The 24,952-nt window shown below is 36.4% G+C and overlaps 2 protein-coding genes and 1 gene segment (V, D, J or C); 1 reads left to right on the top strand and 2 right to left on the bottom strand.

Moving 5' to 3' along the window:
- Positions 1-2,779, top strand: part of papln (papilin, proteoglycan-like sulfated glycoprotein) — a 25,108-nt gene extending 22,329 nt beyond the window's left edge. The window contains exons 23-26 of the mRNA XM_015397532.1: positions 284-411; positions 642-750; positions 1,293-1,465; positions 2,248-2,779. Of these exons, the coding sequence (XP_015253018.1) occupies positions 284-411; positions 642-750; positions 1,293-1,465; positions 2,248-2,423 (586 nt within the window). The 3' untranslated portion in view covers positions 2,424-2,779. The remainder of the gene's footprint in view (positions 1-283; positions 412-641; positions 751-1,292; positions 1,466-2,247) is intronic.
- A 4,248-nt stretch (positions 2,780-7,027) lies between these two features.
- Positions 7,028-24,570, bottom strand: LOC107099422. The gene is made up of 8 exons (XM_015397516.1): positions 24,463-24,570; positions 24,061-24,384; positions 16,470-16,760; positions 11,368-11,448; positions 7,452-7,831; positions 7,376-7,391; positions 7,149-7,255; positions 7,028-7,054 (listed from the first exon to the last, which is right to left on the bottom strand). The coding sequence occupies exons 1-8, from the start codon at positions 24,494-24,496 to the stop codon at positions 7,028-7,030; spliced, it is 1,260 nt and encodes a 419-aa protein (XP_015253002.1). The 5' UTR covers positions 24,497-24,570.
- LOC107099425 lies at positions 13,433-16,977 on the bottom strand. The segment is given in 3 exon segments: positions 13,433-13,764; positions 16,461-16,760; positions 16,840-16,977. Coding segments are annotated over 3 exon segments (369 nt in total).
- Positions 24,571-24,952: the final 382 nt, after the last annotated feature.

Here is a 24,952-nt window from a genome sequence, read left to right as displayed (position 1 = left end):
TGATTCATGAATCATTCATGAAACTGACCCCTGATCTGTACCCGGTGTTTGACCCTGTTGCCTATGGGATAGGATGTTGTTTATGCACTAAAGTGAAAATGTATATTTGAATATCAAGGCTGAATATACTAGAAAAAGCTTTCTTTATTATGGAAGACTCACTTCTGACACATTAACTGCATATTTTCTCTGTTTTCTAAAACGACAAATCCAACTCATGTTTATTAATCTCACCAATGTAAGTTTGTAAACTGAATTTCTCCTCTGATATACATTGTTTTAGGATTACCCATCACAGTGACGGTGCCTTGATCATCAGCCCCCTAACAGCTGCAGACTCTGGGGTCTACACATGTACAGCTGCCAGCCAACAGCAGCTGGAGCAGAGGCAGCTGCAACTCAGGGTCCAAAGTAATACACTTTTCACATCTTTACCACCAACCTAATAACAGACAAGCACTGTTTGTGTAGTGATAGTTTTTCATATATCCTCCACCAGGGGGCAGTAAATAACTATTTGTTGATACTTGATAACTTTTTTAATTAAAAGTGATAAGATTCTGTCTTTATTAGAAGACTTACAATTGATAGGTTTAAACGTCGTTCTGTTGAGCTTTATTCTTGATTTATTTTTTACTTAGCTGACCTGAAGATCACTACAGCACCCAATAATGTTCAGGTGTCTGAAGGCAGCACGGCTCTGCTGCCGTGTGTGGTGTCTGGAGATAACGTCAACATAGGCTGGTCCAGGTAAGGGTTGGTAAATACATGAAATATTTAAAAAATGTAGTATTTTACTGGACCTCATTGTTTAGTGTTGTAAAATTAAGAAGCCTTAAGAGAACACCTCAGTTATTTTGAGAGTGAAAAAGGTCAAAGAACTTAAGAAGGATAATTTTGTGATTGCTGTTCTAAATGATAAAAAAGATTTGGTCAATGCGGACGTCAAAAGCAACTGTAGAGCGAGAGCTTGAAGTGAAGAAAACCTGATCTATGAAAGACAAATTGAGAAGAATGCAATTTGCAAAATGCAAAAAAAGAAAAATATAAAATCTCATTTAAAAGCAAACTACTCTAAACTTCTTTTTGTTAATCAAGACATGTTTTGAAGTGTCAGTTCAGAATTGCATTTTATGTTAAACTTTTATGCACAAAACAGGTTCTTTGTTGCAACAATAATGGAACAAAATTCCCTCCATATAAAGCTGACAAAACAAGTTTGCTTCAAATCCAGGGAGTTAATGAGTGTCAGTAATCTAAAGGGGTCTAACAACCTTTTAATGTGTTAACAGGAATGGAGTGCCAGTGCGTCCAGACGGACATAATATCCTGGTTTCATCTGATGGCAGCCTGATCCTACATAATGTAAAGGCCTCTGATGAGGGAACCTACACCTGTAATGCTTATACAGGCATATATTCTGTGAGCGCCACAGCTGAAGTTAGGGTCCTTAAAGACGCACAAGGTGAGAACATTGGTTATTCTTATACATGCTGTTGTTTTGCATTAAATACTAATACCGGTACATACAGTCATTACTAACATGCTATAGGTGAAAACCCAAACAGAAATACAAGAACATCATCAATAAAAAGTTTATTTAGAAAATACCTTAAACAGGCATTAAACAAAGTATTTAAAAAAAATTAACTACTCTAAGGAGCATTAATAGAATTGGAAGGTTAAAGTTTCTACAGCAAACAGCAATACAACCAGAATGCTTCCATTAATTCACCTACTGAGTTCAGTGACTGAATTAAATTACTTCAGAGTCTCTATATTTATATATAGCTACAATATTGTAAAAGAACTTAATGTTCATCAAAAGTAAGATTAACTGTTGACTCTTCATGTTAATGAATGAGTATACTGATCTGGGTTTACAAATTTCTATATTTTTCTCAACAAAAAGAGAGACGAATAAAGAGTATAGCAGAGGACTTGGCACAGCGCCTTGTGGAACTCCACTTTTGTTGTGATGGTTTAGAGAAAAACTCTCTAATTTAAGAGACTGAGTAACATTGAAAAGTCTTTGCAGACTTTTATTTTGTCCAAAAGACTCTATCAGGGAAGTTTCTGTGATTCTAGCAAGAAAAATTCGACTATTTTATACCATCAGCTCTAATATGTAGGTAAACTAACATGAAATTCCAGGAGGTTTTCCTTGTTTGTTTTTGTCACCATAATCCAACCTGCTCATCTTCTATATAGCTTAAAAAAAGCCGCTTCTTGAATATGCTGTTTCAGGTGGTAATGTGCAGCCGGGCTGTGTGGACCAAAATGATCTTGCCAACTGCAAACTCATAGTTTACGCCCGACTGTGCGACCATCAGTACTACTCTGGTTTCTGCTGCGCCAGCTGTGCCAAGCATGCCTCAAAGAACGGCAGGAATGGTCGGTCGGCACGTGTTTTGATAGGCTGAGCATTCAGCTTTCAACTCCTGCACCAAATGGAATCCAAAACCAGGACGAAACGATGCAGATTATCTCTTAAAAAGAACTGTTCTACAGTCAGCACTTTGCTCAGATTATCGTCTGCATTAAACACAACAGACTTCAACTTCAAACATCCCATATTTAATGTACTGGATGTGAGGAGGCACTGGAAATAAGCTATTTAATCACTGGAACTGTGTGTTCTCTGTTTTTAGAGAATCAAATTATCTAAAAAATAATGTAGCTTCCTGTGCTTCATTATTTTTAAATCCTTTTATTTTTGAATCAAAATGTTTGCAAGTTCACTTGTTGTTGATGCCAACACCTGTTTGACCTTTTGTGTGTGTTTTTATTGTGTATTTTTATTATTTTGAAATAAACTTATTTTGCTAAGCTCTGGTTGGTTTGAGTTTATGTTCCCGTTTTTACCACAGGTGGGCTCTGTGTGCAGCAAACATCTGCTTTCTAAATTAACCTCTAAAGCTGCTACTTCTGTTTGCAAATGTGTGAAGGTTTTTTTTTGTTTTTTTTTTAGCTTGTTTCTCTTTGATTATTTTCTAACTTTTTAAAAACAGCACATATTTTTCTACAGCAGACTTAAAAATTGCAGCAATAAAGGATTTATAAACTTAAAAAAGCTGCTTTTGTATATGTCAACAAAAGCAAACTCTCATGGTCCTTTAGCCATTATTAGTTGATTTTCTTCTACTTCTCTTTTTGATAAAACTCTCTAAATGTTTTCTGTCATAGACAGTATAATTTTACCTGCCCAACAAAGTGTTTAACTCTTTATAGGGTGCTCAGTGAAATACTTTGAAAATCAAATGCTTGAAGGACAGAACTTAGACTTAGACAAATTTTATTTGTCATTTTGTTTACACAAGTGTAAAACAAAAAGACATTTCGTTTGGAACAGCTCTCTGGACAATTTCATCTTTTTTGAAAGTGCAGCCTTGAAAAATAGTAAATAAATAAATATAGAAAAACAGTAATGTAAACATATGACTGTAAATTTATAGTTCTAACGTTTTTTTGTTTTTTTTTAATTAACAAGACCCTACTCCTACCTATTCTATTGTAACATTTAAAAACTATAGATATTATCAGGGGAAAAATCGAGGTGCAGTAACAGAAATGGTTACTTAACCTAACGTTAAAAAAAACATAACAAAAATAACAAAGGTGCTTCTTTAGAAAACCATGAAAAGCACCCAGAGTGAAAGAAACATGTTTTTTGTTACAACATAACCTGATAACATTAAAGCTGATACAGGCACTTACATTTTTGTCTTTTTAACTTAGCTTTTAATTTTTAGTTTTACTTTTCAACTAGCCTTTTTTTTTTTTTTTTTTTTTTTTTTTTTTTACAAACCTTTTAGACGTGTGCTTCTAGACTTCCTTGAGGGACAGAGTTACCGTAAACAATAACGGTAACTTGCCCCATAAAGTGTTTGCAGCTGACGGCTACAGTGGGAATAGAGTTGGATCAAAGCTTCCTTTAACAATAATAAAAAGGAGTAACATTATATGTAAAACGTTATTCACAAGCTTTACGCATGCAAAGGTTTATTGGGTAAACCTTACTAATACCAAATTAATGGGTAAGAACCAGTTTGAAATTATTTTCTAACAATATTCTGAAGGAAGTAGCCATTAGAACATAGTAAACTGTAATTATAAGAGATGGAGATGATCAGCAATGAAACTTCGAGACCTCTGGGTTACAAATGATAATCAGTTTTTACTTAGTGGTATAAAGAAATGAAATAAATGAAGCTTCACTTATCTAAATGTTGCAGCTATAATGAAACAGTTTAAAACTCTGTGAAGGTCTAGTTATCAGTTGTTAGCCTTAAATAGCCTGAAAACATGTCAGTGGATGTCTGGTATCAAACAAAGTCTAGACTTTGTTGGGGCTTTGCCTCTGACTCCTAACACCTATGTTAATGTTTTGATCCGAAGCATAATACTGTTTGCTTAGGGTGGAAAGTTAACCTGCCTTCCAGTCTCAATCTTTCTATCTCCCCTTCAACTCTTTCTTCCCTGTCGGCAAAAAGGGATCTCCACAACAAAATGATGGTGCAACCGTTTCTATGAGGCTATTCTAACATTCAGGGTGACGTGCAGGAAAAATTGTTTAGTTCACATGGCAACAAACAAACTAACCAATCTCTGAGGTCTCCCTAAGCATCTTAAATTAGGCTTCGACAAATTTAAAAAAGAGGAGCTCTATATCATATTTAGGTCAAGTCGAAAAAAAGAGATACTGTAAAATTGGATTTCATAGGGTAAAAGCTAAAGGGGGTGAAAACCACCTGTTTCGGATGTGATAGACCATTAAATTGTTGTTATTAGTGACTAATAACGACTGTTATTAGTGGCAAGTGGCTGCTTAAAACATACATTATGGCCATAAAACTAACCCCCAAAAAAGCTGACATTAAAAATCTTTAATGATTTTAGTTCTTCATCTCTGTTATTGACCAAAAATGATTAGTCTGTGTTATTAGATCTAAGTTAAACATTCTGAATTTAATAAAATGTAAAAAAAAAAATTATGAGGCAAAGGGCATTATAGCCCCTGAGACTAAAGACCATTAATGTTTATTCATGGTCTGTATTCTGTTTATGGGGCATTAATGTTTATTACTAGTCTCTGCATCTAGGGTTGTAAATACATCAGTATATATACACAGAATCTTATATCTTATTTAAGATTCTGTGGCTCAGTTTTAGAGTCTAAATGAAACATCTTTCTACTGCATCTCAGATGGTTTCTGTTTAACTGAAGAAAACAGGAAGAAAGAAAAAAACTGTTAAAGAAAACCAAGAATATTCTTTAGCGATATAAATTCTTTTGAAATGGCAAAAACTGGTTGTGTTTTAGTGGTTTACAAGAGAAATCCAAGGAAAGTTCATTTAAATGCAAATATAAGCGCATTTAATCGTCAATTAATGTCTTCTGTTCTTTTCTTTCTTTAGAAAGTAAAACAGATTTTAAGACTTTCTTGTGTGACTTGAATATATCATTGTATTTCCTTTATTTACATCTAACCTAATCCGATTTATCTTAAGGTATTTTTACTAATGGTTAGATGTTCTCCTCCAGGAGTCTCTGCCAGAGAGCTAAACCCATGTGTTTGCATCAGTTACTGCAAGTTGTCCAGATCCTGAAGCAGCAGGTCCTCCTGTATGGCTTTTTTTTTTAGTTAAGTTTTTAGTTCAGTTTGCTTCATGTTCTCCGACAGGTTTTCTTTAATCAATTTCTTCATTTCACAAGTAGGGATCATGCCATGCTGTGGGGATTTAAGGAGATCAAAAAAAATAAAAAAAATGACCTGTGGTAGAGCTCCTTTTTACAAACAGGTTGTATAACTCTTTAAAGGAGCTGCTCAGCTCCATTACAGTCTGCTGCAGGGAGATCAAGGTGTTGTTCATGATGTATGTAAGCTTGGACAGCACCCTCCTCTCAGCCACTTCCTCCACTGAGTCCAGAGTGCCCTTCTTATAGAGGGTGTCGGTGAGTCCTACAAGTTATGATACTCAAAGCAAAGCAAAGTATAGATTCAATATAACATGAAAATGTTGTCAACATTCAAATTTCTCAGTTTCTTTTAAAAATACATGTGCTTCTGGAACTTTTTACACCTCCCCCCAAAAATGGATCCGATCACAACAAACAGCTGCTGTTTATAATTCAACGTTTACAGAAACATTTTTAGCTTCAGTTGACACAGAAATTTAGCCTTGCCAGCTGGTTGCTGGGAGATGAACAGTGTGAATGTGTGTGGGGGTGTTTTTTTTTTGATTGGACGGATGCAGGTGCACTCATTGAGCCGGATGCTGCGGTAAAAGTTGAGGGTTGCACCTCCGTCGTTTCTCTGCATGGAGACGGAGCTGTACGCTACTCTGCGACCACATCCTGCTCCTCGCTGTCGCACTTTGCTCCTCTGCAGTTTTCAGCTCTCGCTGCATCTTCCTCCCCCAGCATCTCTGACCTTCTTTTGTGCACACATGACAATGCTGACTTCCTGTTCTCATGTGGCACACTCACTCTCACACTCCTACTAAAATGTTTGAACTAACGGAAAAAAAGTTCTTGTTTTGCAAAACAGAGAACCTTGATCTGAGTACATGGGGAGAGAAAATGAGCTGTTTCTCAGAAGTCAGCTATAAATATAATCTAACACTATCTGTGGAATAAATGACACTTCAGTTAAATTGTTTTACTTACTGTTGTCAACATGAGATTTTCATTTTAGTCAGATTCTATGCTGTTTCCAAGTAATGTCTGATTCTCACTCATCTAAGTTTGTTTTTCAATATTAAAACATCAATTTTAACACCTAAATAATTTATTTTAAAATAATTGTACAAACAAGCTGCAGATAAAAAGAGAAAACAAAGAAATCCAACACTATTTAAAACAACTTTATTAAAGAGCACATAGATAGAAACAAGCATTTACTTAGAAAGTATCTGAAATAATAAAAATGTTTGGTTTTTTTTTGTATACGACTCATTTGTTCTGTTTACATCAGATCAGGTTTATTATGTACAGGGAGGAAGAGTCAAAGCTTCAGCTGAGCTCTCACTTTCTCTGCTTTCCACGTTTTCCCTGAAAAACAGAAGAATATTGTCCCTCAGTGTCAGAAGCTCTCTATTACTCACAGGATAGTTAATCAGAACCAACAGGGATGTTTTGGACAGACCTGAAGCTTCCACACCAGGAAGCAGACGAAGGCTCCGTAGACGCAGCTCTTCACGATCAGGACGGTGTAGGAGACTTTGGCGTTCTGGGTGACCCTCATGTAATACCCTGCAGGGAGTCAGAAGGTTTGGTTAAACAAACAGATCAGTTAATTCAGTCCCATCAAGGTGCTGAAGGCAACATTTTATTTGCTTTTAGAGTGAGGAAGAGGGAAATGTTGCAGTTTACCTCGAGTGATGGCTATCTCATTATCATCAACTGGAAGAATTGAAAGTGGACATGATTAGAAAACAAGAATCATGACCTTAAATAATAGATTTAGGATAATTATGTGTTTAAGGAACAAACCTTCAATGTTGTCATTGTAATCAGTGTAATTCTTTCCATCAAAGAAGGTGACGATGCAGGTATATTTATTATTTGGATCAACCCATTCCTCCAGAGGGATCTTCAGCCTGCTGGTGATTTTGTATTTTTTTTCCTCTTTCTTGGCTGCAGGGTCAGTTGCCACACCATTAGTGATGTTCCTTCCATTGCGCTTCCAGTACACGCTGACATGATCTGGATAGAAATCAGAGGCAACGCAGAGCAGGGTCCTCTTCTTCTTCCTGTCATAGTCTCTGCATTCCTTTTCAGAAGGGTAGAAAATCTTCACTTTAGGGGGTGTGATAGGAATGTTTTTATCTGAAAGATAAAATCAATTATTCAGTTAGAGCTGCATCACCTGATTATAATATTTTGATATGTGAACTTTGATCTGATGTAAGGAAGTTTTTTCTTGAAATCTATGGTTTTATTATCTATAAATGTTAATAGACATGCAACAACATCTGTACTTACAACAGACCATCAGCCCCCATAAAGAGGTTCTTGGGTTCCAATGGGCTTTATGCCCATCTCCACTACCTCCTGAACTTCAGCCAGCTCCTTTGTTTACTTTCTTTCATTACTGGACAAACTAACTAAGTCAGGTGTGTCTGAACTCAGTAGCCATGACCAGACACACCTGTATTAATCAGTCTGTCCTATAATGAAGGACAGGAAGGAGATGGTGGAAGTTCAGGAAGTGGTGGAGTTGGGCATGGATGTCATAAAATGGAACCAATATCTCTGAGCTGTCATCTCTGCCCTAATAGGTTCTCAATATTATATCATTGCATTATGAGCAAATGGTTTGCAAACTAAAGAACCAAATGTTTATACCAAAAAGGACAAGTTTCTTGGTATACTTTGCAACAATCTGAACATGATATTATATATAGAACATCTTAATTTTAAAATAACAAGTTAATTATTTGCTTTTATCCTAATTTAATTTCATTTCTTCCAAAGTATCCTCCTCTCACTTTAATAACAGTAATAAATACAGTATTTACCAATTCCTTTTATAACTGAGACCCTTTTGAATATTTTCCTTTCTAAAACAAAGTGGAACTTTTCTTGCTGTTCACTTTTACTCAGAAATGACTTAAAATAAATTATAACATCTATACATTTCTGAAAAACCATGCATATCAATCAAAGCAGTGAAAACATAAGTATTATTAAACTTAAATAGGTTTTTACACGCTTGGTGTAAGACTGAGAGGAAGAAGCAGCTTCCAAACATTTGATCTGTTGTTTACTCTACCTTGTTCCATTTTGTTTAATCAACTCATCTTTTTAAAGTTTGAATTTAATGTCTAAATTTCACTTTTGCCAGTTTTAGATCTATAAAGGCATACAAGCAACAAAGTTATGAAACATTAATATTTATAAGTGCAGAACTAAAAAGAGAAGAGGAAAAAATAAGCACAAATATAAACTGCTTTTTCATTCTTAAACAGACAAATCCCGGAATTATGACATGAAAACAGCCACATATTTACATATCAACACACTAATTATAGCAATTTTAAATTTTTTTCTTAGATAGTCTTACCAAGAACTGTTAGTTTGGTTCCAGCTCCAAATTCAGCAGGATATGAGCCGGAGCACAGAGCTCAGCTGCTGTTATAAAACTGATTTAGATCTAGGACGTCTGAGGTTCTCCATAACTTTGCTTTAATGACACAAATCCTCTAAGTTTGTACTTTGAAGGACCAACAAAACAAATGTTACTGAATGAGCTTCCTCTAGTTATAGTTCACCAGATCCGTCCCTTGATCAATTTAGTTGTAGTAACAGAACAAAACTGTAAACTTTGAATTTGTTTTTGAAGGAAGACAGTTTTGCAAATAATAAGTAGGTGAATTTCTTGTTTTCTTACCTAAAACTGTGAGTTTGGTGCCTTTGCCAAAATAAGCAGGTTCGTAGTTGGTCACACTGAGAAACAGCTGCAGGAAAAGCTGCTTAAGCTTTCAGTGCTGATCGCTAAATTCTGCCTTTTCTTCTCATTTTAACTAAAGCTGAACCACAAGGAGCAGCCAAACTAAAGCAGTGATAAAAACATTTTTCATGATCCTAAAGATAAGTTTTCAGCCTCTTTGAGAAGATATAAATAAAGAAATTACTGACAGTAATCAAATACTTTGTTCCACACAAAACATTGCAAGTTTTACTTATGGCTACAACATTTTTTTCTTTCTAGAACCCTTCCTCAAAGGGAATTTAAAGATTTTTAAGAGTATGTTTTCTTACCTAAAACCGTGAGTTTTGTGCCTCGACCAAAGTAAGCAGGATCATAGTTGTTCACACTGAGAAACAGCTGCAGGAAAAGCTGCTGAAGCTTTCAGCACTGAGAGCTAAATGCTGCCTTTTTTTCTTATTTTAACTAAACCAAACCACATGGAGCAGCCTAAAGAAAAACTCATATTTAATGTTTGTTTAGATCCTAAATAAAAAAAAAAACTAAAGTTTTTGGATGTTTTGGATGCCTTTGGCTTGTTTTGGTTATAGCTTTTTTTTTTCTTTCCAGCCCTTTTCTTCTTAGTAAAGTTTAGAGAAAAAGTTCCTTTTAAGAGTCTGTTTTCTTACCTAAAACCGTGAGTTTTGTGCCTCGACCAAAGAAAGCAGGATCATAGCCGCTCACACTGAGAAACAGCTGCAGATAAAGCTGCTGAAGCTTTCAGCAGTGCAAAGCAACAACTACATTGTATTATTTTTCTGAAAAACTGAACCGTTTGCATCAAGACAGCTATACCGAAAATAATTTTCTGGCCTGTTTTAGAAGTTTTAATTAAAAAACATCCTATTATGCTCATCACCTCATACTGTAGACCTTATACCATTAAAAGCTCTCATCAGTGTATTTCTTTTCTTTCCAGTCACTCCTCAAGATTAATATAATATATTATATAATATAAAAAAGTTAATTTTCTTTGTTTCTTACCTAGAACAGTGAGTTTGGTGCCTCTGCCAAAATAAGCAGGGTTTAAGTTGTTCACAGTGAGATATGGCTGCAGAAAAAACTGCAGCTGTAAAAACGAAAGACTTTCTATTTTCTTCTGTTACCAACAAATGACCTTTCTGTGCAAACCAGCCCAGAATGGCATCAAAACAGTACAGAAGAGATTAATTTATGTAAACACGAACCTGGATTAATGGATTACTGGTGATTTTAGGAAAATAAAAACTCTGCATACACAATCCATTACTGAAAGCTTCTCCCACTGCAATCTATTTGGTCTTACCTAAAACGGTGAGTTTAGTTCCAGCTCCAAAGTAAGCTTCAGTATTGGTCGTCACAGTGTTTCAGAGAGCTGATAAAAACTGGCTGACAGACTAATAATCTGGGCTTTGAGCCAAACATTTAGTGGCTGCCCATATCTGACTTGATTACATGGAAAGAGCTTTCAGGATAAGCTGAATTCATGCATTAGGTGTCTGTGTTTTAAACAAAGCCTGGTCAAAATAATGAAACAGTTTGATGTTGGTTATATTTCAGTTTTCTCTTACCTAAAACAGTGAGTTTGGTTCCAGCTCCAAAATAAGCTTCGCTGCCGAAGGAGCACAGAGACTCCAGGCTGCAACACAAACTCTTCCTACAGCTCTCAGAAAAGATGCTGACTGTCTTTCTGATTTTTAAGATCTTTTCAGGACGTCTCTCAACTTATTACACACAAATAACTCAATGATTTGTTTGCACAAATCTGTTTAGCTTCACTTAGCATTAATATTATTACACTAGGTCTGAGCATTTTAACAGCTTTAAAGTTCTATTAGTATTTATAATACTGGTCGAGCTGTAAAGCATGCATGTCATACTATGCAGTTATTTAGATGTGGAAACAGTTTCTTACCTAAAACAGTCAGTTTAGTCCCTCCACCAAAGATAGCTTCAGACGTGCTCGCACAGTGAGCTGAATCAGTGATAGAAACAGCTCAACAGGCTGATTTCCCTTTGCTCTTCTGTTTATTTTAAGGTAAATAAAGTTATTTTATACCACGCAAGACTGAAAAGCTCATAAAGCTGAATGTTAGTCCTCTTTACAGACTGAAATGACCCCTTTATCCAGTTAAACAAGCAACTTTCTGACACAGTTTGAGTTTATCAGGTAAACTAGGAGCTGAGTTTGTTTTTTATGTTGTTTTTGAACGTGTTTCTTACCTAAGACGGTCAGCTTTGTTCCTGCTCCGAAATGAGCTTCAGAGCCAGTACCAAAGCCACAGTGCACCAGATCAGTCCTCAAAATAACCCCAAGTTCTTCTTGCCTCATTGTATTAATTTCTAGTTTTTAGTTCATGTTCAGTTTTTTTTTTTGTTTATTTAAATCATGCATCGTTCTTTGCTTTCACCAAAACAAACTTTTCACTGTTTAAAACCCAAATGAAGTTTGAAATAAATCTAAAGACTTTACAGGATAGAGAGCAGCTTTGACTGCTTTTAAAGGAATCAGATTTGGAGGCTTTACTCACCCAGAACAGTCAGTTTTGTTCCTTGGCCGAAATAAGCTTCATAGTTGGCACAGCAGTTAATGTTCAGAACAAAAAGCTCTGGTAGCAAGGAGCTCGAGAGCAGCTAAACTTTCATTAAATATATTTCTATAGTTGCTCAGATTAATGAGGGTTTATAAAATCTTGTCTACGGTAAATAATAAAGTTTATGACTCTTACCTAAAACTGTTAATTTCGTTCCTCCTCCGAAGTAAGCTTCACTTGCACCAGTGGCACAGTGCAGAGGATCAGTGTATAAAACACTCCAACAGGCAGCTTTTACTTTGTTCATTAATGTAATTTTACAGCTAAAAACAGCTAAATGCTTTAATGTTCAATAATCATCCCCTGAATGTAATTTTAATACTCTGATTAACTTTATGTAGGCTTTACTCACCCAGAACCGTCATTTTTGTTCCCTGGCCAAAATAAGCTTCTCTGTCACCACAGAGCTTCAGCTTCATATCAAAAAACATTTAATATAATTTACTCTGGAAACACCTGCATAAGTGCTGCTAATTTAATCACCTTTATGGGTTAAAATAAGGATTTACTTAAATCAGTACTCACCTAAAACAGTGAGTTTAGTTCCTTTTCCAAAGTAAGCTTCGTTTGCATTGTCACAGTGCAGCAATACTGAACATGAACCTCTTTAACAGTCAGATTTATAATAAAATTACCATAATTGACCCAATGATCCTAAAGTATTAAGGTTTATTAAATGAAACCTATTAAAACACAGTAATAAAGCAAAAATAATTACCTAAAACTGTAAATTTGGTTCCCCGGCCAAAGTAAGCAGGTTCTCCGTAGTTCACAGTGTTTTCAGCCCAGCTCAATATATTAAATGTTAAAACTGAACAACTTTTCATTCTAGTTTGATTCAAGGGAAACTTTTGATGAATTATTAACCAACTGAGCATGTTAGTAGTCCAACTTACCCAAAACAGTGAGTTTAGTTCCTTTTCCAAAGTAAGCTTCAGCATTGTCACAGTGCAGCAATACTGAACATGAACTGTTTTTCTACCACAATTATCTTTACAAAGACCTTTAGAGACAGATTCTTCTGGACTGAATTTTTAATCAAAGCAGGATCTATTAAAACTGTATTAAAGTGAAATATTTACCTAAAACTGTCAGTTTGGTTCCTCCACCAAAGTAAGCAGGATCAGTGTAGGTCACAGTGCTTTAACTTCAGGTTAATACATCACAGCTTTTTAACTCCCAATATATGTTATTTCTTTAATCTAAGATTTCCATTAAATTCACATCTAATCTGTTGAACTGAACGTGTTAAAATTCGCACTTACCCAGAACTGTTAGTTTTGTTCCTTTTCCAAAGTAAGCTTCACTTCCAGAGTCACACTGATTCTCTTCTTGACTAAAAAGTCCAAAATCTTTCCAGAATCAACTTCTTCAGACATGCTGTAATAACACAGATTATCAGGGAGGGTTAAACATGCAGGATGAGCTTCATAATGTTTAAAGAAGCTGTAATGTTTTAGATGAGGAACCCATGATCCAAACGCTCCACAAACAAAGTCAAACATCTCTTTCTAAAACATGTTTCTGATCCAGATTCTACATATTAGATCGGTTTTTAAGGCCAAGCTGAGCCTCCATCCTGCCCACCTTCAGATTGACCCTTTTCCTGCTCTCTGAGGCCTTCTGAGATCCACTCATTCGCCTACATCATGGATGTTAATGGAAGGAGGTTTTTGTACGGCGGCTCTATGGGGTTGTATCACCGTGGCCCCCTGTCCCCACGGTAAAAAAGCATCATACAAAAACCTGATGCCTCTCTCTCTCCCCCCTCTCCTCCTCCCCCAGCCCCTCTCTCCGTATCTCAGCCTCCATCTCTGTGTGTCTCTGTGGGAGCAGCTGTGCAGGTTGGGCTGACTGACGGTGGAGCAGCTCCAAGCTGGCTGCTGCTATTTCTGTGACAGCTAAGAAAAGAAGGCAGAACAGAGGACAGGAAGCTGCTGCTTGTTTTTGTTTGTTTGAAGTTACTGACAGGAAGTGACATCTCTGCTGGTCACGACTCTTCAGCCAATCATTTAAAAGATAGAAACATCCACTGATGTATATAATGAGCAAAAAAAGTGTTGCTCTTATGATTTCTAGTTGGATTTTAAAAAAATAAACAACTGGTATGATAAAAGGAGAAACATTTTTTTAAGTTGGAATACAATTCTTTAACATTTATAAGTAACTTTCTTCTGGGGTTGGCCTTAACAGCTCTGCACATGTAGAAAAAGTGTTGCACATCTTTCTAAGCAAAATGCTTGGAAAAACCTCTGCCCTTACATCAGGATCTGTATTTACCCCTCTCCCCTTTTCTATAAATTCTAACCAGGTTTTCTTTCTTTGCCAATAAAAGCAATAGGAGTTGTGTCCTATTTAAAAGGAATACAAAAGGTTAGCACATTGGTAGTGCAAAAATAATGTTGCAAGTGTGATGGAAAGTTCAGTTTAGAGTTTAACAGTTCAACAGTCTGATGGCAGTGGGGAAAAAGTTGTTACTGGACATGAAGCGGATGCTGCGAAGCCTCTTCCCAGAGGGCAGCAGGGAGAACAGTCCATGGGGGTGTGAGGGGTCATTGATGATGTTATGTCTCGGGATACGCAAAGCTTAGATGAAATGTCTTTAATGGAGGGAAGAGGAGCCCCGATTATCCTCTCTGCTGTCCTCACCACCTTTCTCACTTCCAGTATGAGACGCTGCAGCCTCCACACCATACATTGAGACAGCTGGTCAGAACGCTCTCTATGGTGCTTCTGTAGAAGGTGGTGAGGATGGATGGGGGCAGGTGGGCTCTCCTCAGTCACCGCAGGAAGTACATGCACTTCTGTTCCCTTTTGACCAGTCAGGTGGTGTTTACATTGCAGGTGAGGGTGTCTGTGATTTGCACCCCCAGGAATTTGGTGCTGCTGACCACCTCTACAGCTGAGCTGTTGATGACCAGTGGGGCATGGTTAGGCCGGTTCTTCCTGAAGTCAACGATGATCTCCTTCGTTTTCTCCACATTCAGGATCCGGTTGTTCTGGTCTCTGGACCAGCCCACCAGCTGCTCCGCCTCCTCTCTGTAGTCCTGGTCATTGTCAGGCCCCCCACCATAGTGTCGTCTGCAAAGTTCATGATGTGATTGGTGGTGAATCTGGGGGCTCAGTCGTGTGTGCCAATAGAGTGAACAGCAGGGAGCTCAGGATGAGGCCCTGAGGGGACCCTGTGCTTAGAGTGATAAACATCAGAAGTGTTCTGTCCAACCCGGACTGACTGAGGTCTGTTGGTGAGGAAATCTAGCAGCCAATTGCAGAGGAGTTTATTGATGCCCATGCTGTTCCAGTTTTCCTATCAGATGCTGTGGGATGATGGTGTTGAAAGCTGAACTGAAGTCCAGGAACAGCATCCACACATGGGTGCTCTTTCCCTCTAGGTGTGCCAGGTTCAGGTGAAGAGCGGAGGAGATGGCGTCCTCAGTCCTTGTCAGTAGGTGAACTGGAACGGGTCAAATGTTGGGGGGAGTCTAGAGATGACGTGGTAAGCTTGGAGGTATTGCCAAACTCCTTTCATAACAGAACTCTGTTAGACATCTAAAGTATTTCATATTGTTTTATAACATAATGCCACTTTAATTCTGTGTACAACTGTATCCCAGACCTGTTTGCATACTGTATTTCCCATTAACTCCATGATGCTTCTTGTAAAGTTAACAAACTACTGGGATCTTAACAGAACAGATGGACAATAATGTATGGCAGAATAAAGGGGAGATTTATTTACGATATGCTTTTGTTTGAAGAATGTGAAAATCATTGAGCATGAAAAGATATTTTCAATAAACATTGAATATTATTAGCATCACCAAAGACGATATAAACGTCAGAACAGCTTTTGATTTTTTTTGTTTGTTTATAAGGGTAATTTTTAAACATTTATATGAAGATAATTTCTAATAGTGTAATAGTTAATGTCTTTATGGATGGTTTTATGAGATAATCAACTTGTAATTTCATATAAAACCAGTAGAGGTCAGTAAAAGATCCTCATCTGAACTTCCTTTTCGGTCTATCAAGGGGTAATGAAGGATCATGGTAAAACCATAACGAGCAGACTGAATCACAGAGGAAAATAGACAGACATGAGGAGGAAGTGGGGGTGATATTATAGATGGAAAAAATATTTCAATACTGACACCTGCTCTGCTATCTGAACAAATCAGCTTTGTGGCTTTGAGGAAACATGACTGAGCACCAAACAGGCAGATCTGCCTCCAAAAACATAGGAGTTTTTATAGATTTGTTTGTTTTAAGCTGGTATTATTTCATTTTTACATAATGCAGTTCTGATATTTCTTCTAATGTTTTTTTTTTTATTCACCCCCATCTTCCAAAACGTCTGTTGTTTCCTCCAGAGGTACTTGTTAAGCTTCTGCAGCAGCTTGAAGCACTGTGGTGCTGGAAGCACAGTAATACACAGCAGAGTCTTTGGCCTCAGCAGGGTGAATCTGCAGCTCAGTTCTCCGCAGCTCTCGACGGGTCATGGTGTATTTAGAGTTGTTGAATGGAGCTTCAATGCTTGATGCATCTTTACTAGCAGAATACGCCACTAACTCCATTTCCCCACTACTTGCTTGTCTGTACCAGTACATGTAGTAAATCTGATCACTGTCCTGCTCACACTTGAGGGTCACACTCTGTTCTCCATCTCTGACCAACTCAGATGGAGGCTGGTGAATATTTACAGCATCTGAAAAATCTAGAAAACAAGAAAAAAAGTCAATAACATTGGTAATAAAAAACAAAACAAAACAAATGCAATTAATTTGCTATCTTACCATGGAATAATAAAAGCACTATCAAAACTAGCTTCATTTCTGAGCTGAATCTGCGTTTTTAACTCGTGCGGCTGTAAACAATGCAGCAAAAAAAATATCTGACCCTCCTCCTCTTTTCTGACAGGAGTCATGAATGAGCTTCTCTCTATGGCTGCAGTCTCCTAGAGGCAAGCAGACTTAAAGGGATAGTACTAACATTTCCTGATGTTAGGTTAAGTTAAAAAAGTTGATGAGACAAAAAAACAACAACAAAACAAACAAAACATGAATGTATTGGTTTGTTAAAAAACATTTTCAAGTATTTTATTAATGCCATACTATGACTTTGAAGAGAGTTTTTGGTAAAATCGTACCTGCTGCAAATAACCTTTTGATCTTGGTTTATATTCTACTTAAAATCCTATGTTTAATTTCAACTCGTTTTAAATTTAAATTAGCTGATCAGTGGTCTGCTTTGATGTTTATCCTAAAGTCTGCTATAGTGTTGAAGGATTTTAACTTTAATCTTGGTCTTGTTTCTCAAGAAACTGGCAACTCTAATATTTTAACATACCCCGACAACATTTCTATACACAAAATTATGCAAAAGATCTCAAGAAAGAAGAGGAAGAGATCCATCCATCCATTTAATGATGTTAAATCTTTATCTAATGCTACTCTAATTTTCTTTCTGAGTTTCCCTCACATTATTTAATTGTATAGGTTTATGTTTATAGACATAGATTAGGCCCAACAATATCACTCATTTTTCAAATGAAATTTCATGATCTTAAATCTAGATAAGTATATTTTATATCATATTTTAAAATTTGTTGTTGAATATGCAAATATGTGTTAAAATTATTTCCCTTGTTTTATGTTGCTTTTGAGAGCAATTTGCTTCATTTTCTCATAAAGATTTGGATTCTCCTAGATAGGTATATACTGATGGCAAATACGTGTGTATCATAAACTGAACAAAAAAGGCATATTTTTATTAATGCCTTTAATAAAAAGGCATTAATAGATGACTTAAAAAGTCATCTATTGCTGTAGAAGATGTCTTCTTTAATACACCAACCAAAATACTCCCTTTTGTTAATATAAATATCTATAATCCATGTAAAACTGTAGTTTAATTCCCTTTGATGGGAAATATATGATAAACAATGTTTTAAACAATTTGTTGAGATGCTTTAATACCAAAAAAGCCACAGCTCCTTCCTGCCTGAGTGCAACAGAAGGTCTGGTTATTTGTAAGACTGTTAGATCAGTATGCATCACTGTGACTGGCAGCACAGTAATAGATGCTGCTGTCGTTCACAGACAACTTCAGGATTTGAAGAGAAAACAAATTTTTTGAAGTTTCAAGCGAAGAGCGATAATTTCCAACAGATTCTTCGTATTCTTTAAGGATAAACTCCATTTGTGCTCCATGGCCCTTTTGTCGGTACCAAAGCATGGTTTGGCTGCTCATGCTGTACCCTTCTCCCATTTTGCACTTCAGTGTCACATCGACTGCTGGAGGAGATATTAGATCTTCAGACTGAAGAACTACTACAGAGAAACCTGTAGGACATAAAATATAAAGTTACAATGTTTTTCTTAATAATATAAACCAGAGTAAAATAATGTAAAAAGAAATCACAATATTAGATCTCAAGTATTCACATTGGTGAATTTCTCATAAATCAGCTACCTGAGTGTATCAAAAGTAAAAAATAACTGACACTTGCAAACATGTCAGTGGTGGTCTTGCTTCAGCTGAATGAAGAATGTGATGAAGCTGTGTCTCTCTTTAACAGAACAAACCACAGTCACATGATCACCTTGCGATACAGAATGCTAAATATTTTCCTCTCATTCTCTAATGTGATGCCCATGTGGAAACCCATGGGATTGCATGCTAATGTTCAGGCAAAACTCATTTGGTTAGATGCAATTCTAAGTAGAAAATCTTTTGAAAATTCCCAGGTAACATTTAATTGCATGTAATGCCTGTGTATATTATTTTTGTCCTTCAATGAAATGTACTGACAGCATGAGACTGCAATCCTTAAATCTGCCACAGATAGGCTCCATGTGAAACCAGTAGGACTAGATGGTTTATCTATGTGAAACCCAATGGGGCTAAAACTAGTGGGAATAGACACTATGTCCATATGAAAAAAATAGGACTAGACGATATAAACATGTGAAACAGGTGTGACTGGACTGGTCCATGGGAATCCAAAGAAACTAGGTGGTACGTACATGTGAAACCAATTGAGCTAGATGCTATGTCCATTTGAAACTAATGGTACTACATGGTATATCAAAGTAAAACAAGTTGCACAAGAGGGTGTTGATTGATTGATTGACTTTATTGATCTCACAGTGGAAAAATGTACTTGTTACATCAGCTCAAATAGTCAAAGGAGAAGAAGGAGCCAAAGAAAGAAAAAGGCACATGGGATAAATACAGTATATACAGTGCATCCCCATATGACAGCTGTTTTTGCACAGGATGTTTACATGCGTATTTATAAAGAGGGATATTTATATTTATATAAATAGTTATTGCACTGGGTGTTAAACTTAGAGAATCAGGTTATTGCACAGGGTATCAAAGAGTAAAATTGCGCATTATACATTGCACAAGTTATTGCTGTTGTAGTGTTGCATCTTAGAGTCTGGTGGCGGCAGGGATGAATGACATGCGGTAGTGTTCCTTTTTACAGACAAGGTGTAAAAGTGTTTCACTAAAGGAGCTGCTCAGCTCCTCTACAGTCTGGTGCAGATGATGGAAGGTGTTGAGATTATATTGAGAATATTGAGACTAAAAAACAGCCTGAAATGGAATGAGAGTTGGGAAAAAGCTGAGATTGTCTGTTGTGATGTGAAGCGCTGTAATGGTTTACTGAAGACAGCATGTGAATCTGATCTGTAAAAATAAACGCTTTTCCCCTGTCCTGTGGGCAAATGAAATAATCAACTGAAGGCGTCTTGATTTTTCAGATTCTACCATTTGAAACCCCAACAAAAGCTAATTTAAAGAAAACAAAAGTCATTAGATGATATTTACATGAGTTGGTTGACATAACAGACAAAACAAATGAGATATGACATGATGATAAATGTTATATCATTGTGAAACCAATGAGACTGAGCCTATTCTAATGTTAAGCAAATGGGACTAGATTCAATGTCCATGTGAAACCAGTGCCATAGCAGGCCATGTCTATGTGAAATTGCTGATACTAGATGGTATTGACCTATGAAAACAATGTAAGCACATGCTTTTTCAATGTGATATTTGTGGGACTAGAGGCTATTTCCATGAGAAAACAATGGTATTACATGCTTAATCCATCTGAATTTTTTTTTTCATGAAAATAAAGATGACAAACTGATCCACCTGACGAAGAAAGGCACGACTATCTAGATTGCGAGGCGAAGGCTGGTGTCAAAGAGGTTCCCAGTCCAAGTCCAAGTCCAGTCCAGAGTCCAAGCCAGAAGATCAGAGACCTGAAGAGGTACAGAAGGGAAATCCAGATCAGTATCAGGAAACACTTCCCAGTTCAGTCAACAGGCAGAATCCAGCCAGTCCAAAGACAGGTAGGGCAAACAGATCAGAACAGGAACAGGAAGGCTCAGAGGTTCAAAGGCAGAATGGGTCAGGATCAGGCTATAAGAACACAAATAGGTACGCTAGAGAACTCTCTCCCAAGGCTCGAGAATAATCTGGAACTGATGATTGATTAGAGGGTTGGTTAAATAGAGGCTAGAGCAGGTGGAACAGATGAGAGGTAATGAGAAACGAGGTGAAGCTAGGCAGGAGAATGAAATGAGTAATCAAGCCAGTCATTAGCGACAAGATCATGACAATGATATGTATATGTAAAACCATTGGCATAACATGCTATGTCCATGTTAATTCAGTTGTATAAGAGTCTTTGTTTATGTGAAACCAATGGGACTAGATCCCCTTTTCCATGTGGAAACAATGGCATAAAATAATATGTCCATGTGAACCAATGGCATTACCTGCTAAGTTAATGGAAAACTAATTAGACCAGATGCTGCTGTATGTTTGTGTGAATATATTGGGATAATACGGAATATCCATGTGAAAGCAATAGCATAATCTGATATGTTAACATGAAACCAGATGGACTAGATCCCTTTTTCATGATGTGAAAGTAACAGCATTAATGTGCTATGTTAATGGAAAACCAATGAGACTAGATGCTGTGTACTGTATATGTGTATCTCTAGGCATGACATGATACATCCACTGGGTGAAGCAATGGCAAAGCATGCTATGTAAATGAGAAACCAGTGGCACTAGATGACATGTTGCCTACACATGAAACCAGTGATGTAACATATGTTGACAATATATTTAGACTACCCATAATATGATTGTTCCAAATGTAATCCAAAGTGCTGTCAGGAGTCATCTTTTTTAGTGCATTGATTTAATCTTTCTGTTTGTTAAACAAACAGCATCAAGGTGAGCAATGAACACAGCAAACAGGGTTACGTTGTGGAAAGGTTTAAAGCACAGCCAGGTAAAATATCTGAAGAAAACTAAAGTAAAAGGAAGTAAAAGGACAGCGGTCATCTCCTAAAAAAACACCATCTCTGTCCTAAAATTTGATGCCAGAATCATGCTGTGGGGATGCTTTACAAGTCAGGCTTGTTCATTTTAGAGCATCGTTAGAGTTTCCCCCCACTTCAAACTTTTTCCTTATTTGCTTATGGTTTAACATTGTTCCACTAATAAAAATAGTTTACGTAAATAAAAAGTACACAGGACAGGCAAATACAAATACAACAGCTCGGCTTTCAGTTGTTTTATTTCTTTCTTCACTTGGACTGTATGAATGTATCCCTCTGTTTTCAATCAATTAAGAAGGCTTCACCTTGGTATTCTCTCTATCAAAAAGGTAATCAGATATCTGTTGTCTTCATAGCATTTTAATAGATCACTGTTTTAGCTAGGGTTAACCAGGGGTCTACATTATGTTTTTCAACTTTATTTTAGAATAGTTATTCTGCTGATATCAAAGTTCTATTAGGTTTTAATAGGGTTTTGTTAAAATAATGTTTTGTTCACTCTTTATTTATTGTAAATAATGCATTATATACTAGCTACCCAAACATTTTCATATCTGCAAGCTTTGGTATTTTTTTATAAACCATTGAATAACACAAATAGTAAGTGGTACTTAGTCGAGTGCTTTAAATATTTTAAGATTATTATGGTAGACTATACCATTATTCGGTTATGGTTCTCCCCTTTTGGGACTTTTTTAACTATCAGATATTCTGTTTTGTTGATCTTTGGTTTATTTTGCAATATATTCAAGCAGTCTTAAGTTACTCTCTGTTGCCCCCTTGTGGCTTTCTCCTTTCCCCTGGCTTCCTTCTATTCTCTTCCATCCACACCTGCTCCATATCAGATTAATACCCCAGTGTTTGTTCTGTCTCACATATATACTCTCCATGTGCAGTTATTCAGTGCTGGTTCCTTGTTGTTTGTTGCTTCCTTGTCTCTGGCTCCCCATGTGAGTTTCCCTGATGTTTGCTGTTTTTTTTTGGTTCTCTGTAATTTTGTGTTTCATTAAATCAACAGAAACTCATCTCTGCATTTGGGTCCTCAAGCAACCTCACCCCCTACGTTGACATATTCACATTGAATTTCCTATTTGGACTTTGTCTTTCTAAATTTGACAGAAAGAAAGTTGCTGTATAGAAAGGATTAAAGAAAGATCTGTGTCAGGCCTTAAAATACCTTCAAACACATGTTTCCTTCATACTAATACTTTGCCCATATTTGCATTTTTCAAGACAAATAAGTGTTACCATTTTTCTGGGGATATAAGTACATGTTCTTAACTTCTCCCAGAACACATGGTAAATAACTAGAACTGAAGAGGGACTTTAAAATATTGCACCTAACATAAAGTAGGCTACACATCACAAAAGGCATTTAAGAACAGGTAAAGAGCCTTTTTTTCCCCTTTAAACAGGATTATCCAGTGACAGTGTGACTGTGCACACATTAAGAAGAAAACTACCCTCTGGAGCACATGGAGATTAAAAAAAGAATTCCCAACGATCAGGTAAGAGACTGAGTTATGGTTAGACCTAAAAACTAAAAACAAAATCTTAAATTTATTATGTAAATTACATTCTCTGAACACATCTTACTGCTTAAAATAATCTGTGATGACTGCATGGTCAGCAACAAGCAGCCAGAGAGGCCTGGCTCATTCAAGAACTTCCACGCATGAATCCTTTCTAAAACTTTGTTTAATTTACATTTAAACATTTGTTGCATTTACACGTGTAACTTCTTAAAACATTTTGGAGTAGCTGACCTTAACGTTTTACTTTTACAGAACTAATATTTTTATCACAATTCTTACTTGTGTAACATTTCTGATTTCTCCACTCACAACCAGTACCTTGAAAAAGAAGATACTTTTCCTGGATGTTCTTTCTCCTTTTCTGACTTATCTGCATTACCTACTGCAAGGAATTATTTTATGAGCTTAAACTGAAAACTTTCATTTATAATTTTATTTTCTGCCCAAATTTGTAATTTTGCAATTCTTTCATTCATTGTTTTTTCTCATAGCCCTCTGACTGATAGTATAAGTTTAAACATCAAATCAGTTACAAGCCAACAAAGAATCAGTAATTGAGCAGTACTTTACCAAGTACTATTTTACCCTTGGGTGAATACTTACTACTTTTACTTGGGTAAGAAGATCTTAAGGCAGTGCTACTGTTATTTGTGTAAGGTTTTTAGGTACACTACTCATATCTTAAAAAAAAAAAAAAAATAGAGCCAGGATGAACTCATCCTGCTTGGTCAAGTCAGACTTTATCTCTTGTCCTGAGTTTATGAATTCAGCTAACAGTGTCTTATATCAAATCCTAATTTTATAATAATAATATATAATAATATATAATAATTTTATAGTGTTAAAATTACAACCAAAAAACAAACAAACAAAAAAACAAGATTCAATATGATAAAGGGGTATAGGTACTTCTGGCTGATGCTCTAGATTGTAGATCTACTAAATCCTTTACAACACTGACAACTACTGGACACTGTTGCTGGATGATAACCAAGTGAAGACTTTCCAGCAGTTTGCAGTCTCTGTCTTTAACCTAGATTCAAGGAGTAGATAAGATGGTGCTATAGGTGGAGGTTTTTGTTCAGGGCTGGTGGATGTTTGTCACAGTGTGCTTCCCTTGTTGCACAGTAGTATGTCGCCGTGTGTTCAACCTTCAGACCAACTATAGAAAGGGAGAGGTTTTTCTTGGCTGACTGTAAATCTCCATCTAATCTAAAATGTTTCTTAAACGTTTCTTCCACGCTGTCGTTATTGAACTGTCCATATCCATATCCGATGAGTTTCAGATCCTCGTCTCCAGGAGACTTCTGGTACCACAGTATGACTCTGTGACTGGCCTGTTCGTGTGAGCAGAAAAGCACAACTTCAGACCCCGTTTTGCTGATGACATTAGAAGGAAACTGATGGATGTCAATCCCCAGAGAAAAACCTACAGAAATAAAAGATTATTAAAATAAACAGTTAAATAGAATACATTCTGATTAAAAAGATTAATAATTCAAATAACCTGTAAGGTAACAAAAAAATAAAATGGACAACATTTTGATTCTATGATGCAAAATTTCTTTTGATAATGATGAAGTTGAGGAGCAGAGTGCACACAAAAGACAAGCAGACAAACAAGGAAATGATGTCAGAGTCACGTGGCAGAAGAAGAAACAAGCTGAAAGCTGCTTCTTTCTCTTTTTTTTTTTTTTTTAATCAACAGCAAAGAAATGTAATAACCATGAGTGCATATGAGTCTTCTGTTTTCCATAAATAAAGTATCTTGATTGCTGGAAAACTGATATTTCTTTAATTCGATGTCCCATAAAAACCTTTTATATCCCCTTTAATCAAATAAACTGGACACTTATTAACACACTACTTAACTCAAACTGTAGACTAAATTCTATGCTTAAAGGGATGTCAAAGTATAATGTATAAAAAAATAACAGTTGACAAAAATAGCATGTTTTAACAGCCACTAGATATATATGAACGACAATTAAACAAAC

This window comes from Cyprinodon variegatus, unplaced genomic scaffold, assembly GCF_000732505.1.
Source record: "Cyprinodon variegatus isolate N-32 unplaced genomic scaffold, C_variegatus-1.0 Scaffold869, whole genome shotgun sequence".
NCBI lineage: Eukaryota > Metazoa > Chordata > Actinopteri > Cyprinodontiformes > Cyprinodontidae > Cyprinodon > Cyprinodon variegatus.
The sequence above is the reverse complement of the archived record's forward strand: the minus strand, read 5'-3'. Positions and strand labels throughout refer to the sequence as shown.